General features: G+C 54.3%; 1 protein-coding gene and 1 long non-coding RNA gene across 4 annotated transcripts; one reads left to right on the forward strand and one right to left on the reverse strand.

The window, feature by feature from the left end:
- Positions 1-366: 366 nt before the first annotated feature.
- On the reverse strand, positions 367-9,991 carry LOC141957514 (uncharacterized). The gene is made up of 3 exons (XR_012633122.1): positions 9,913-9,991; positions 4,371-4,538; positions 367-1,668 (listed from the first exon to the last, which is right to left on the reverse strand). It is a non-coding gene; the product is annotated as an uncharacterized LOC141957514 (long non-coding RNA).
- On the forward strand, positions 6,010-12,616 carry ADCYAP1 (adenylate cyclase activating polypeptide 1). Of its 3 annotated transcripts, none has more exons than XM_074899125.1 (5): positions 6,010-6,219; positions 7,518-7,625; positions 9,557-9,691; positions 10,194-10,289; positions 11,127-12,616. In XM_074899125.1, exons 2-5 carry the CDS (start codon positions 7,525-7,527, stop codon positions 11,311-11,313), a joined length of 519 nt encoding a protein of 172 aa, XP_074755226.1. In that variant the 5' UTR covers positions 6,010-6,219; positions 7,518-7,524; the 3' UTR covers positions 11,314-12,616. The 3 variants fall into 3 exon arrangements, with proteins under 3 accessions (XP_074755226.1, XP_074755224.1, XP_074755225.1); XM_074899123.1 differs by lacking the exon at positions 6,010-6,219 and adding an exon at positions 6,407-6,560; XM_074899124.1 differs by lacking the exon at positions 6,010-6,219 and adding an exon at positions 6,451-7,218.
- The last annotated feature ends 511 nt before the right edge of the window (positions 12,617-13,127 follow it).

Here is a 13,127-nt window from a genome sequence, read left to right on the forward strand (position 1 = left end):
AATCTAGTGCAGTTCTGTCTGAAATCAGTGAGTCTTTCCTGTGGCATCACAAGGGTCAGAGACCGATTTTTGACATTACAAGAGGCCATTACGAATACCCAGTCTGACCTTTGCATAAAGCAGGGCAAAGCATGGCTCAATAGCTTGGGATCTTTTAGAAAGACAGCAAGTCTGACTTTAAAGATTTTCAAGTAATGGAGATTGTAATCCAATTCTGTTTAAGTGATTAATTGCCTCAACTGTTACAGAAATACATTTTATTAGAGGATAGAGATGGATCAGGCCATAAGACCACGCACAAGAAATTCTTTGTGCTGTCTTTAAATGTAAAACATAAGAATCACCCATTTCCCTTTGGACTAAGTAGACCCAAGTACTTTATTGAAGTTGACTGAATAAAAAAATTCTTAAAAACAGTGATGCTGCCTTATAATTACAGGCTTTGGCCCTTAAGCATCCCCCAGTGGGTCATGTCGGCAGTTAGGTATTCATTTCATGCTGTTTGATTATGGCGTATTTCAGAGCCTGGGAAGCCCAGAAACTGGCAGTTAAAGGCAGTCCGGTGCTAAAATAGCCCCTGGTCTCACACAGCCAGAGAAGTGTCTGTTGGCACAGGCTGCTGACAGAGAAATCCAACGTACTGCCTCGCTGGGGACAGCCACCATGCAAATGTTCCAGTGCTTTCTGTGGGTCCAGTGACGACAGCGTGCGGTGAATCCTGGCCCTGGTGTCTGGCTCGTGGCCCTAATGTCTGCTGTCCAGTCAGCTCCCGGCACAGAGGCCAGCAAACTCAGTTCCCTGGTCTCACCCCACACCCTTTGTCTTTCTGGAGCTATGCATCTGGCTGAGCAGGGGCCCTCCTGTGCTGCAAAGGGCTGTGGGAGCTCTCCCCATTGCTCACTGTGCACAAAAAGGGGAGCTAGGCTGCATGAAGGGCTCCCAGGCTCAGGGCAATTTTGGCTGTGGCCTGCCTGGACTTTCAGCTCCACGAGGCAGATGCTGCACTGCAGGGTGCACGAGCCACCGAGGACAGGCTTCTGTGCCCAACCAAACGTCTTTTCTCTTTTCTTTAATGAGATGGACTTCGTTATTCTCTCATCACAATATGCAGTTGTGATTGATATTTACTGGGCTCTGCGTGACCCGTCTCCGTTGTCTTTAGCGTGGGTAATTGGAATTATTGAGCGGCACCCGGTTCTGGCAGCCTGGGACTCACCCCTGTTGGGACAGTCCTCACCTGCCCACCCTGGCCTGCTTCTGCGCAGCCTTGCTCCCGTCAGACTGAATTAAGCCGCGCTGTCAGGAGCCAGGGACCCTTCAACAGTTTTCCAGCAGAAGCAACACCAAATTAGTGTTTGGTAATAGGCTGCACACTGTTTTGTAATAAGAAAATATGGATGATTCTATTTATTCCCTCTTGCTCCTGCGATGATAAGAAATGTTCTAATTCATTATTAATTTGTTCCAACTATTTCTGGTAAATCTAAACTATGAATAACTTTAGCTATGCCATTAGCAATACCTCAGAACTACAGATGGATTTTAACTTCTGGACATGGGCACATGGCAATCCCCCTGTTTCTAAAGGTGTACCCAAAATTCTGTCACATTTGGGTACAAAACCAGTACTTGCCGTTCACACGGGGTTACAGCTGCATCCAAAGCAACCTGCAACACAAAGATATTGTAGTTGTTATTTGTTCAGTATAAATCATTGTAACTTGGCAGCGTTCTGTGAAAATGTATATTCAACCTGCTTAAGGATTTACCCTCCCCTGAATACTGGACAAAATGGAAATGAAAGTGGGAATAGACCTGGACCTGCTGACAGTGCTAAAGGCTTCTGTTCTGCCCTGCAGACTAGCAAGATCTTTAGTGACAATTTGTAGGTTGCTGGCTTTAGTGTAGAGTAGGCCCTTGGATTATTAAATCTTCAAAAGGTGGGGGTTCTTTGGTTGTTGTTTGCCTTTCATAATTTATTTCTTTACTTTTCATATATAAATCATTGATCAGAGAACCATTGTCAGAAAGCATTCAAGGATAATTTTTTTTTTCTCTTGTAGAATATGAATTTACTTGGGTGAAAGTTGAGAGATCATAAACATATCTATTGGTCATCCAAGGACATTATCTGTCACATGCATAGTACGGTGGTACCTTCTTGTGGAACTGAGTCCACTGTTTGGTCTTTCATTAATCTGGAACGTGCAAGTGCTTTTCTTGCCTTTGTGTTTGGACAGGAATGACTCTTTGCCTCTGTGTTGTCATCACCTGGCTTCATTTACTGAAAAGGGGGAGGAGGACACCCACCACATAAGGTCAAACACTGCGTTTCTGTGTGGGCAGTCCCACAAGACACTGGTCTTGTCTCTCACCATTAGGTCCAAGCAGGGGCAAGAGTGTCATGACTGCACTCCTGGTGCTCCCACACTGCTGCCCTGGGAACTGCTGTCCTGCCTCCTCACTTCAGAAAAGAAAAGAAAAAAAATCCCACCCTTTTTCCTCACAGTGTGTATACATAAGAATGTTTTTAACTGCTTGGAAATAAAATTAAGGCTTGCATCTCTCATGTCTTGAGGGAGTTGCAATCTGTACTGTCCCCGGTTGGTGCTCTCCATAGTTCGTCCCCCCTGCCCAGAAGGTCCCCAGGTGAACAAATTGTCTGGATTACAGTTTTGCTCCTCCAGTCTGTGACAATCATGAGAAAGCACACAGATACGTATGCTTTCCACAGTGTGCCCAAACATTCTGCTGCTTTTACTTAAAGAAAGCACAAGAGGGGATGGTTTAATAAAAGAAAGACAACTCTGAATGAAACGCTTCACCTCTCTCTACCCCTGAGTTGATTGCAATCTCGCCTCGATGAGGAAAGCAGGGCTTTCCCACCTCTGCCGCGGGTGCCATGTCTCAGCTGGAAGTGCTGAAATGTCTGCCAAGTCCTGGCTTCCCCTGCTTGAGCTTTAATAACTTCTGTTCTTCTGCCAGGCAATCCTGAATTAGCCATTATCAGATGACCCCAAATACACCTGAGCGAACTAGTTAATCTCACTTCTGACAAGCCCATCCTTCCTAGGAGCTAGCTTTCAGGGAGGAGGAGGCTGGAAAGCCAAGAAAAGATGAAGGCTGGTGTTACGTTCATAATGCTGATGCAGACGTGTACTCATTGGCAGACTGGTCTGCAATGGGTTCCCCAAGCCATCCCAGTAAGAAAGTAGGCCTGGGGAGAGATGATAGCAAAATAGATTATAAACCCATGGGATGTGTGTGAGAGAGAAAGAGAGGGACAGCCGGGTTGGCAGGATTGTTTGCTTTTGAGAAAGGAGAATTCATCCTTTTCTACACTGGCAGAAAAACAACTGCCCTTTCATGATAAAATTACATATTGCAGGTCCGTCAATCTTTCAGGTTCCTTTTAAAATATGCAGCTATTAAAATATGCAGCTGAGAAAATCTGAATATAGTGGCTGGACATCCGACAAGTGAGTGTGCCTGAGATACCATCTGGCTTTATGGACCAATAAAGTTCCTGACAGTTTGATAGATTACTCATGGTATTTTTTATAAAATATGCATAAATATGCAAAAAAGGGGTTTTCTGAGGAGCGTAAAAAATACCCATTGTGGTACATGATGAAATATGTTCCTTTGAATTAAACTTGTGGCAGGAGGTTTTAGAGCAGTTAGTCCCAGTCAGGCTTAACAAGGCTCAGAGGATGTAAGCTCCCTGAGAAATATCTGTAGAATTCTAATGCTCTAGTTAATAAAATAGATATTTAAAATAGCATAGTCAGGTAAATTAAAAGGTCTAATTTAAGCTGGTAGGAGAAAGATGAAGGAAATTCTGCCAGTGAAAAAACCTACTTTTCTTCAGATGCTGCCTTAGGAGTTTGCCTTAGAGGCAAGTATTAGAAACCTTAAATCCCTCTCAGCCTTGAAATGACAGAATTATCCAGAAATTTACTTATACGTGGAGACCAGATTTAAACCTTTATTTATTCTCAGCCTAAACCGCAATCATGTCCTATGCATATTCACGTTGCACACGCACTTCCGTGAAGTAGCCTGCGATGCTGAGACTTTTATTGGCATGAATCACGTGTGAGTTACTCACTCACCCTAAATGCGGGCTTAGAAGCTGAATTTTTTTGCAAACCGTCCTGACATGGGTCCCGTGTGCGAAGTACTGCTGGGGTGGCACCGGGCCGATACGTGGGGTCTGGAGCTTCAGGTCTACGGAAATTCCACGGATTTCTACGGAAATCTGTATCTCAGTGCTGCTGATGCCCAGTATTTCAGGCATCTTGGTGCTTTCCGTAAGGGTGGAGGGGGAGTGGGAAGAGAGGAAATGAGGCGGTGTAAATAAAAAGTACCTGAAAGTAGCTTTTCTAAAGTGAGAGCAGCCACAGCTTTTAAAGGTATTGCTCGTGATTCTGGTCTCTTTGAAACGAGGGAATGATTTCTTTCCTGTTCTTTCGGCTGAGTGCGTGGTTCAAGCCTGCAGAGCGAAGTTCTCCGCATAATCCCCGCCGCGCTTCTTTCTAGAAAAGCCCATTTTACACCCGCTATCACAGAGTCATCTCAAAGGGAACAAAAAACCCCCCAAAACCCCAAAACCCACCAGCCTGGTGCCGGCAGCGAGGGAAGGCAGAGGGCAGACCCCTCCCCGCCAGATGCTTTCACAGCCGGGCCCGGGACCCCGACGGGGACATCGAGGGGGGGTCCCCCGAACCCTCCTCAGCCGGGGGACGGGGCACCCCCAGCCCCCCGCGACGGCGGTTCCTCGGCGGCGGCCGCAGGCGCGCTGCTGCCCGCGCGGTGGCGCCCGCCGCTCACGGACCATCCGCGCTGGCGCAGCGCCCGCCGTTCCCCGCGCTCCGCGGACGCGGAGCGCGGGGAACGGCGGGCGTCGCGCCAGCGGCCGTCGGCGGGGAAGTCCATCGTGCCGCCGGCCGCGGCAACCGGGAGCGGCGGGGTGTCCCCATCGCCAACGGCTCCGCCACCCGCCCTGCGCCGTCCCTTCTGCTGCCGGGGACTCTTCCCGGTCCTACGCGCCCGGCACGGAATGTCAACCGGGATAACAGCGTCCTGCCGCGTCCCCGGTCCCGTGTGTGTCGTGTGTGTCCCCCCCCCCCCCCCCCGCCCCCGCTACCCCGGGCACCGCCGTTTCTACGGGAATAATTTGTTCACGTGAAATTTCCTTTATCTCCGGAAAATAACCTTAAAAGCCCGTAATACGAATATAATTGTAGGGTGCGTTTTTTGTTGTTGTTTTTGAGAAATCGATTCGGGCTCAAATAACTCATCGAAGCCTGTTACACCAAAGCCATTCAAATAGGAAACAGGAGAACTATATTATTGCCACTTCCTGAACTCTCTGCTTATGATCCCAATAATTAAAATGTGCAGTAATGGCTTCTGCAGACGGTATTTCTTTGGGTAATTCTCGGAAATGAAAGGGCTCATTTTCGGCCGCTGAGGGAGGAGAGAGCGGAGACGAGCGCAATCTCAGCGGCTGGGAGCCCGCCGGTGGTCCGCGCCCGGCGTTCGCCGCCCGCCGCATCACTTGGGGGAAAATAATCCCGGCGGCGGGGAAGTCCCCAGAGAAGGGATTTCCCTCCCAGTCCCTCCGGCAAATCAACTTTTCTTTCTTCTCACCCCCCCCCCAGCTCCCCCCCCCCCCCATGGCGATCCTCTCCCCTCCCGCTCTGCCAAGCGTTGCGAGTCGCACATCTGTCTCTGCACAAGGCGGGGAGGGGAGAGGGTCGAGCCGAGGGAGTGGGGGGAAAGCCGCCCCCGCCGCCCCGGACCGCGGTGGCAACGCGTGGGACCTTCCCCGCAGGGCAGCCGCGGGGTCTGTCCCCCACGCCCCGCGGCTGCGGCACACACGGAGTGGTTACGGCGCTGCTGGTTTCCCCGGGGGGAGCCTTGCGTAATGAGAACAATACTAACAATCCCTAAAAAAAAAAAAAAAAAAAAAAAAGAAGGAAAAAAAGGGGGCTTGGGGGAAAAAAGAAGCACTCTATCCCCAAATCTCTGTGGAAGTAGGGGTTCCGCGCCGGGGCTGCTCCGCCTGCGCGCTCAGCGCCGGGAGGCTCCGCGGGGGTGAGCTGGCCCCGCGGACAGACGCGGAGCAAAGCCGCGGGGGAGCCCGCCAAGTCTGGAGACCCCCACCGAACCCCCAACCGCCCTCCTGCCCCTCTTGGTTCCTTCCCACGACAGGTAAAACTTGACGGTGGATAGCATCTTTTTAGGGTTGGGGGGGTATTTTCTGTGTGTTGCTGTTTGGTTGTTGGGTTGGGGTTTGGTTTTTTCCTTTTTTTTTTTTTTTTTGGGGGGGGGGGGAGGAGGGTGAGTTGGTGTTTATGAGAATCTTTATGACTCCTGATAAGCTCATCTTTGAGGACGACACAGAACTGTGTTCCTTGAGGAATTGGGGTGGTGACGTCTTTTCTGATACCCGATTATTACGTGACTGGGGGAAAAAAAAAAGGCATTTGATTCATGAATAAAAATCCGGACACCACCACGGGGGCAACAAACAATATTGCCCGTCCTCTAAGGTAACAAGCAGGCAAATGTTTACGAAGAGGGCTCTTGCTGAAGCGGGGTGTTTGCAAAGATTTTGTTGCTAATTGCGTATCAGACGGAAGGCTGCGGAAGGCTGGTCAAGTTTGGAGCCACCGAGCAGGAAGAGAAGAAGAGGAGAAGGCTGAAGGCGCTCAGTGAGGGGAGAGATCTGGGGAAGACAGCATCGCACGCAGCCAGCCCGCGGCTCCCCGCCTCCGCTCCCGCCCGGGCTCGCTCGCTCCTTCCCCTTCCCCTGCGCTCCCTTCCCCGGCGACACCTCGCTCCATCCCTCTTTCTCCCTTCCCTCGCGGACTCCACTCCAGATCTGTGCTGCTACCTGCAAACTTTTTTTCCTTCATATTTCCCCCCCCCCCCCCCCGTCTCTTTTTCTTTTTTTGGAGTGGATTCCCCTAAAACCAGCAAACAACTAACTGCTCCTTTTTTGCGTCTTCTTCATCCTGCGGGTCCTTCGGCCATCGGAGAGGCGATGCCACGAGGGTTTTAACTCCTTTCGGCCGCAACTTGGGAGACAGCTCGATTTCCCCCCCGCCCCATTTTGGGTCTTCTATTTTTTTTCCCCCCTTTTTTTAAGACCTGCCCTTTTAGTTTCGCAGCCAAACGCTCTTAGTGCCGGGTGTTTAGAGTTTGATGGTAAGGACACGCCGGGCCTTCCCGCAGCGCTTTCGGGGCGGGCGGGCGGGCGGGAACCGACGGGGCGGGCGGCGGCGGCAGCGCTCTGTGCTGGGCACCGCTCCGCGCCTCTCCGCGCCTTTCCGCGCCGGCACCCAGCTGCTCGGGGCTCTTGCCCCCAGGGGCCGCCCTGCATTCCTCCCCCGAAGGCTCGGCCGGGGGCTTGGTGGGTCGTGGGGTGGGGTTTTTTCCTTTTTCCTTTTTTTTTTTTTTTTTTTTTTTTTTTTTTTGACAGCGACTTTCCTTTCCCTCCCGCGCAGAGTGGCAATGTGTAGCAAAGCGATCCTAGCACTCCTGGTCTATGGCATAATAATGCACTGCAGCGTCTACTGCTCACCTGCGGCCGGACTTCAGTACCCGGCGCTCAGGTAGGTCCCTCCCGCCCGAGCGCTCCGCCGGGACCCCTTCAAGCCCCCTCTGCCCCTGCTGTGCGAAAGGGCAGGGGCATCTTACCGGGAAGGACAGTGGAAGGGAATGTGTCACCAAACGAAATCCCCTCCACTTCGGCTATCCCCGGGATAGGATCCGCCGGGAGGGTCAGACAGGGAGGGTGGTCCCCCCGGCTGCAGCACTGCCTTCCCCAGGACCGCTCCCCGGGATCCCGGCGCGGTGAACCTGCCGCCTCTTGTCCCCGGGGAGCGGGGTGGACCCGCTCTGCTGCGTCTCGGCGGGAGCGGGCCGAGGTCCCGGCCGCAGCTCGACGGGGCCCAGCAGCTCCCCCCCGCCTGCCCTGAGTCCTGAAGGGGCCCCGGCCGCTTTCGGTTGCCCTCCGCTCGCCCAGGGTGAAGGGCGAGCATCGCCTGTCCGGAGCGCGGCGGGGGGACGGGTGCGCCGCTGGCTGCGAGCGTGAGAGCTGTCGCGGTTCGTGTACTGCACTGGAGTTGACGGGGATTCAGCCTCTCCCCCTGTTTACCTGGCTGTGTGCGGGGTCCCTTCTCCAGGGGGAAAGCGGCTGGCACAAGGTTGTTGGGTTTTCTGTGTCTGCTCGGAGTTGTCTGCTGGGCTCCAGCGGTGGCCGATGCCGCTGCTCTCCCCTTCCACCTGGGAGCGTTTGGACCCCGCTGGGTTCGGGGCAGGAGCGGGGGGACTCGGCACAAGCGAGTTTCCCAGGCTGGGCCGTGCCCGGGGGCGCCGGTTACCGGGTCCGGGACGGCCGCTGGCAGCCTGGTCCCACCCTGCTTGTCGCCTGCTTGGGCGACCGGTTGTCTTGCTTGGCTCGGGGGGAGCTTTGGGCTCGGTGCTGCTGTCCTGCCCCAGGGGCGCTTGGCTCTATTCCGGGGTGCCCTGCGGGGGTCACCGCGCCGTGCGGCTCAGCTGTGAGCGGAGGGGCGATGCCGGGCGCGCAGGGGCTCTCCGAGGGGGGTGTCCTTTTCGGGGGCTCCGAGGTGTCCTTGCACGAACCGAGAGCCCGTCGGGGCTGGCTCAGAGCAGCCTCCTTCCCCTCCCCGGGCAGAGGGGCTGCGGGGCAGCGGGATCGGTGGCCTGCGGGGCCATTAGCCGGCAGCAACCCGGCTGCCTTCATTCAAGCGCCTGAATTAGCAGGAGTGAAACACTTTAGCGGCATCTATTATTAATACCTCCGCTAAAGCTCACAGACAAAAATAGCTGCCTGTAACGTACAATGACCTACATCGTACTGCAGAGCGGCAGGCAGAGAGCGGGGGGTGTGGGGGGGAAACAATACTGGCGAGATCTCAAAGGGCAAGAGGCACCATTCAACGAAAAACAACAACAGGCGAAGCCCCCCCCGCCCCCCCGCCCTCTCACACTCCCCCCGCCCGCCTCAGCCCCGGCCCGGCGGGGAGGAGCGGGCCGCGGCCCCCGGCCCCGGCGGTGGGGGCTGCCGTTCACCGCCCCGTCTGCGCCGGGGAGGCCGCTTGGCTCCCGCCCAGCCCCTGGCACACGAACGCGCGTGTGTGCGTGTGCGTGTGTGTGCGCGGCAGCCTGCGCGGCGGGGCGGGCGTGCGCTCCGCTCGGGAAGCACCAGCCGTGGCCGTGGCGGAGAGGGGCTGTTTCTCGGACCGGGGCGGGGAAGGGGGGGGGGTGTTTGGGGCTTTTCTCGGAGCACGTCTAAGGGCGGTTGTGTTCCCCTCCCCCGTGGTCCTGCCCCGCAGAGGAGGCGGAGGGCGGGGATGGGGAGCGGGCGGGCGCAGGGAGGGGATGGGGACAGACGGACGGGGCTCCCGGGGCGCCCGGGTCGGCTCCGGCGGGGGGCGGCGGCCACCAAGGCAGCCGGAGGCGCGGAGCGGTGCCCCGCGGAGCCCGGCTGACTCCTTCCCCTTGGTGATCTCGTTGCCAGGCTGGAGGATGAAGTCTACGACGAGGACGGGAACACCCTTCAGGACTTCGCCTATGACCACGAGCCCCTCGGTATAGCCAACCCGTCCTCCGTGATCGGCGAAATGTACACCTTGTACTACCCACCGGAAAAGAGGTGACCGCAACTCGCGGGGTGTCAGGGGTGAATTCTGAGCCGGGAGCAAAACGGGTCTAGCCGAGACGATCGGGGGAAAAAATAATAATACCCAACAAGCCAAAAGCAACCAAAAAAAAAAAAAAAAGGTGTATGTAAATCCCGAACCCAAACAAACGACCACGCTGCCCGGGTGGCGGTGCCCAGTTTAAAGCCGAGAAGAAACGGAAAATCCGCCTTACCTCCAGCAGCGCGGGTGGGGGAGCGGGGGAGCCGCCCGCGCCGGGGAGGGCTAGCGATGCTCCCGCAAACGGAGCAGAAATGCCCAGCCAGCGCGGAGCCGAGCGAGTGCGGCGGGGAGGGGTCTGGGTGGGGACGAGGGGCCCCGGGGGACGCGGGGAGATGCCGCCCTCCGCTCGCCGGCGGGGAGGGACGGTGACCGCCACCGCCCGGGCTCCCTCAGCCCCGCCGCAGCCGGCTCCCGGGCCTCGCCGCTCATCCGCGGGCTCTTCCCTCCGCCCAGGCACGCCGATGGGATCTTCAACAAAGCCTACAGGAAACTCCTGGGCCAGTTATCCGCCAGGAAATATCTGCACTCCCTGATGGCCAAGCGGGTCGGGTAAGGGTTTCTGCTCTTGCTTTTCCGCGGTGGGCGTTGGTGCTGCCGGGGCGGAGGCGCTTAAAAGGCCGCGGCTGAAGGGAACAAAGCTGCCCCGGCCGGGGCTGGGGATCTGTGGCGCCGGCGGCAGGGCTGGGGGAGTCCGGCTCCCCAAACCTCAGCCGGCCCCGGCCGCGGCTCCCAGCCCGCTCCCGGGGCAGCGTGAGGCCGTCACGGAGGCTGGATTGGTTTAATACGCTCGGGCATATATATAGATATGTATATGTATGCATAGATGTGTGTATAGATATATATTTATATATATCTCTCATTTTTTGCAACCGGCTGGCTGATTTAAAAGTTGGGCAGCCTCCCCGGCCTGCCGGGGGGGAGCAGTCTGTCGGAAGCGGTGACCGGGGCTGGGCTGGAGCGGGTGGGGACACGGGCCCGCAGCCCCAGGGGCCGGGCGGGGCTCCCCGGGGCTCCCCGCCGCCGGCGGGGCAGGGGCGAGCCCGATGCCCCCCGCCGCCCTTCGGCAGAAGGTAACCTGTTAATAAAGCCCCGGGGGGAGCCGCTTTCCCTGCCGCAATGAATAATTCATGACGGGGAGATATTGTCTCTCCCGCCGCCGCCGCCGCCTCTTGCGCGCACCGCGTCGGGAGCGGATTTCGGCGCGGCCTTTGTCTCCCGCGCATCTTCCGCGCAACGTGTTGCTCCGGGGAGCAGCGGCTGCCGGCGGGGCTGCGCGGGACCGGGGGTGGGTGGGGGAGGGAGGGGGCGGCGCGGAGGGGCGCGGAGGGGCGCGGAAGGGGGCGGAGCGGCCCCGCCTGATGCAGCTGTGCTTCTCGGTGCTTGCAGCGGTGCCAGCGGCGGCCTGGGGGACGAGGCGGAACCGCTGACCAAGCGGCACATAGACGGCATCTTCACGGACAGCTACAGCCGCTACCGGAAACAAATGGCTGTCAAGAAATACTTAGCAGCCGTCCTGGGGAAAAGGTATAAACAAAGAGTTAAAAACAAAGGACGCCGAGTAGCGTATTTGTAGCGATGAGTAACCAGCCACTCCTGTGTATACAAAGTCCTAAGAGAGAGAGAGAGAGAGAGAGAGAGAGAAAGAGAGAGAGAGAGAGAGAGAGACCCAACAACAAAAAATCTAAACAAAAACAAAAGTCATTTCCAAACTGACTGAACAATCACCGCTCCTGTGTTACCTAAACATGTATTTATGTATGAAGTAAAGCCATTAAATGAATATTTTGATAATAATATTGTTTTTCTTTTGTACAAAAGCACTAGAGAAACGCACAGATCTACTTTGTGGACCAATCATTAAGTTATATATAATATATAAATATATATATAAATACTACTACGAATACTAAAGAACAATTCTTCATATAAAGCCTGCACAAAACAAGAATTCGCCTGAGCTGTTTATGTTTTTATATAAAATAAATAGAAAAAAAGAGACAATCATTGTTTTGAATATTGCTCCTATTTTTGTAACAGAAATTAAAAGGATAGTATTTTTATCCGTGACAGGGTCGAAGACATTAATTTTCACCATTTGCTACTGTACATAGAGAAGGATGCCCTGCTCCCAGGGGATTATGAGGAAAATGATTTGGGAGAATTGGTGAAGCAGATTCTTCCCCCGGTGAGTCTCAAGGCAGGCTCCTTTGCCACTAGCCTCTCTGAAGTGGCAGCGTCCCCCTTCCTCTAGATTTCGATTTTTTTTCCTCCTGTTTTCTTTGATTCCAGTTGTACCTGTACAAATAGTGTCCCCTCAAACAATGAGCTTAGAAGATAATTCTCTTGTGAAAACAACAGCTCGATCCAAATTGTGCATCTTGTTGCCTATTGGAGGGAGAAATAGTAAAAAAAAAACAAACCAAAATAATAACAACAACAACAAAAATCAAAACAAAACCAAAAAAAGCCAGACCCCAAACCCCTACCCCTAAATCCCGAACCAGCAGCAAGGATAGTAAGTACTAAGCCCCGTGCACTGCTCTTCTGGCTGGCTGGGCAGAGTTGCAGAACAAAGCGAAAGCGGAGACAGGACCCGCTTGCAGAGAGCGGGGAAGTGAGCGAGGGCGGCCGCCGGCGCGCCCCGGGGCCGGGGTCGGGGCCGGTACCGGCGCCAGTGCCGGAGCCGGTGCCGCAGGGTCGAGGGAAGACGAGGCGATCCCACCTCGGATCCGCTACCCAACTGCCCCGGGCAGCTCGGTACTGGACCTGGATGCAAAGTACAGTGTGTTACTCTCCAGTGCTGTCCATGCTTCTCATCACGTGTAATGAGCAGGGTTCTCGCCTTTGCATTTTTCGGTCGGAGTTGCTCTTTTCTCTGGTTGTTTTTTTTTTTTTTTTTTTTTTTTTGTGTGTGTGTGCTTTTTTTTTTTTTTTTTTTTTTTTTTTTCTTTCTTGTAGACCCTCCCGCCTCTCATCCTCTCTTCGCACTTTTCCGAGCTCTGTTTAACCCGAGTCACCTTTTTTGGGTTATGTTCTTTTGGGAAAAAAAAAAAAAAAAAAAAAAAAAAGATTGTGAACGCTCTCTCACTCCTTTGTTCTGTTTTATGCAAGCTCTTATTGTACAAGTTTAGGAACCCCTGTTGTAGCTACCACTAAAGAATTATGCACTACTACGAAAGTTTTTGTTCCTTGTTTATTGAGTTTGGAGGTAAAATGTATTTTTCTACATTCTGGCTTATTGCTTAGTAAAATTTATTTCATAAAACAAACTTTTGTCATAAAAGAATGTGTAGTGTTCACCTGTGGTCCGGTTTCTAACGAGATAAACCATTTTCACCTCATCTCTCTATGTACGGACTCCTATCTTACATTCCGCCCGGGGGCCGG

The sequence above is a fragment of the Athene noctua genome, chromosome 2, assembly GCF_965140245.1.
Source record: "Athene noctua chromosome 2, bAthNoc1.hap1.1, whole genome shotgun sequence".
In the NCBI taxonomy this organism is placed as follows: Eukaryota; Metazoa; Chordata; class Aves; order Strigiformes; family Strigidae; genus Athene; species Athene noctua.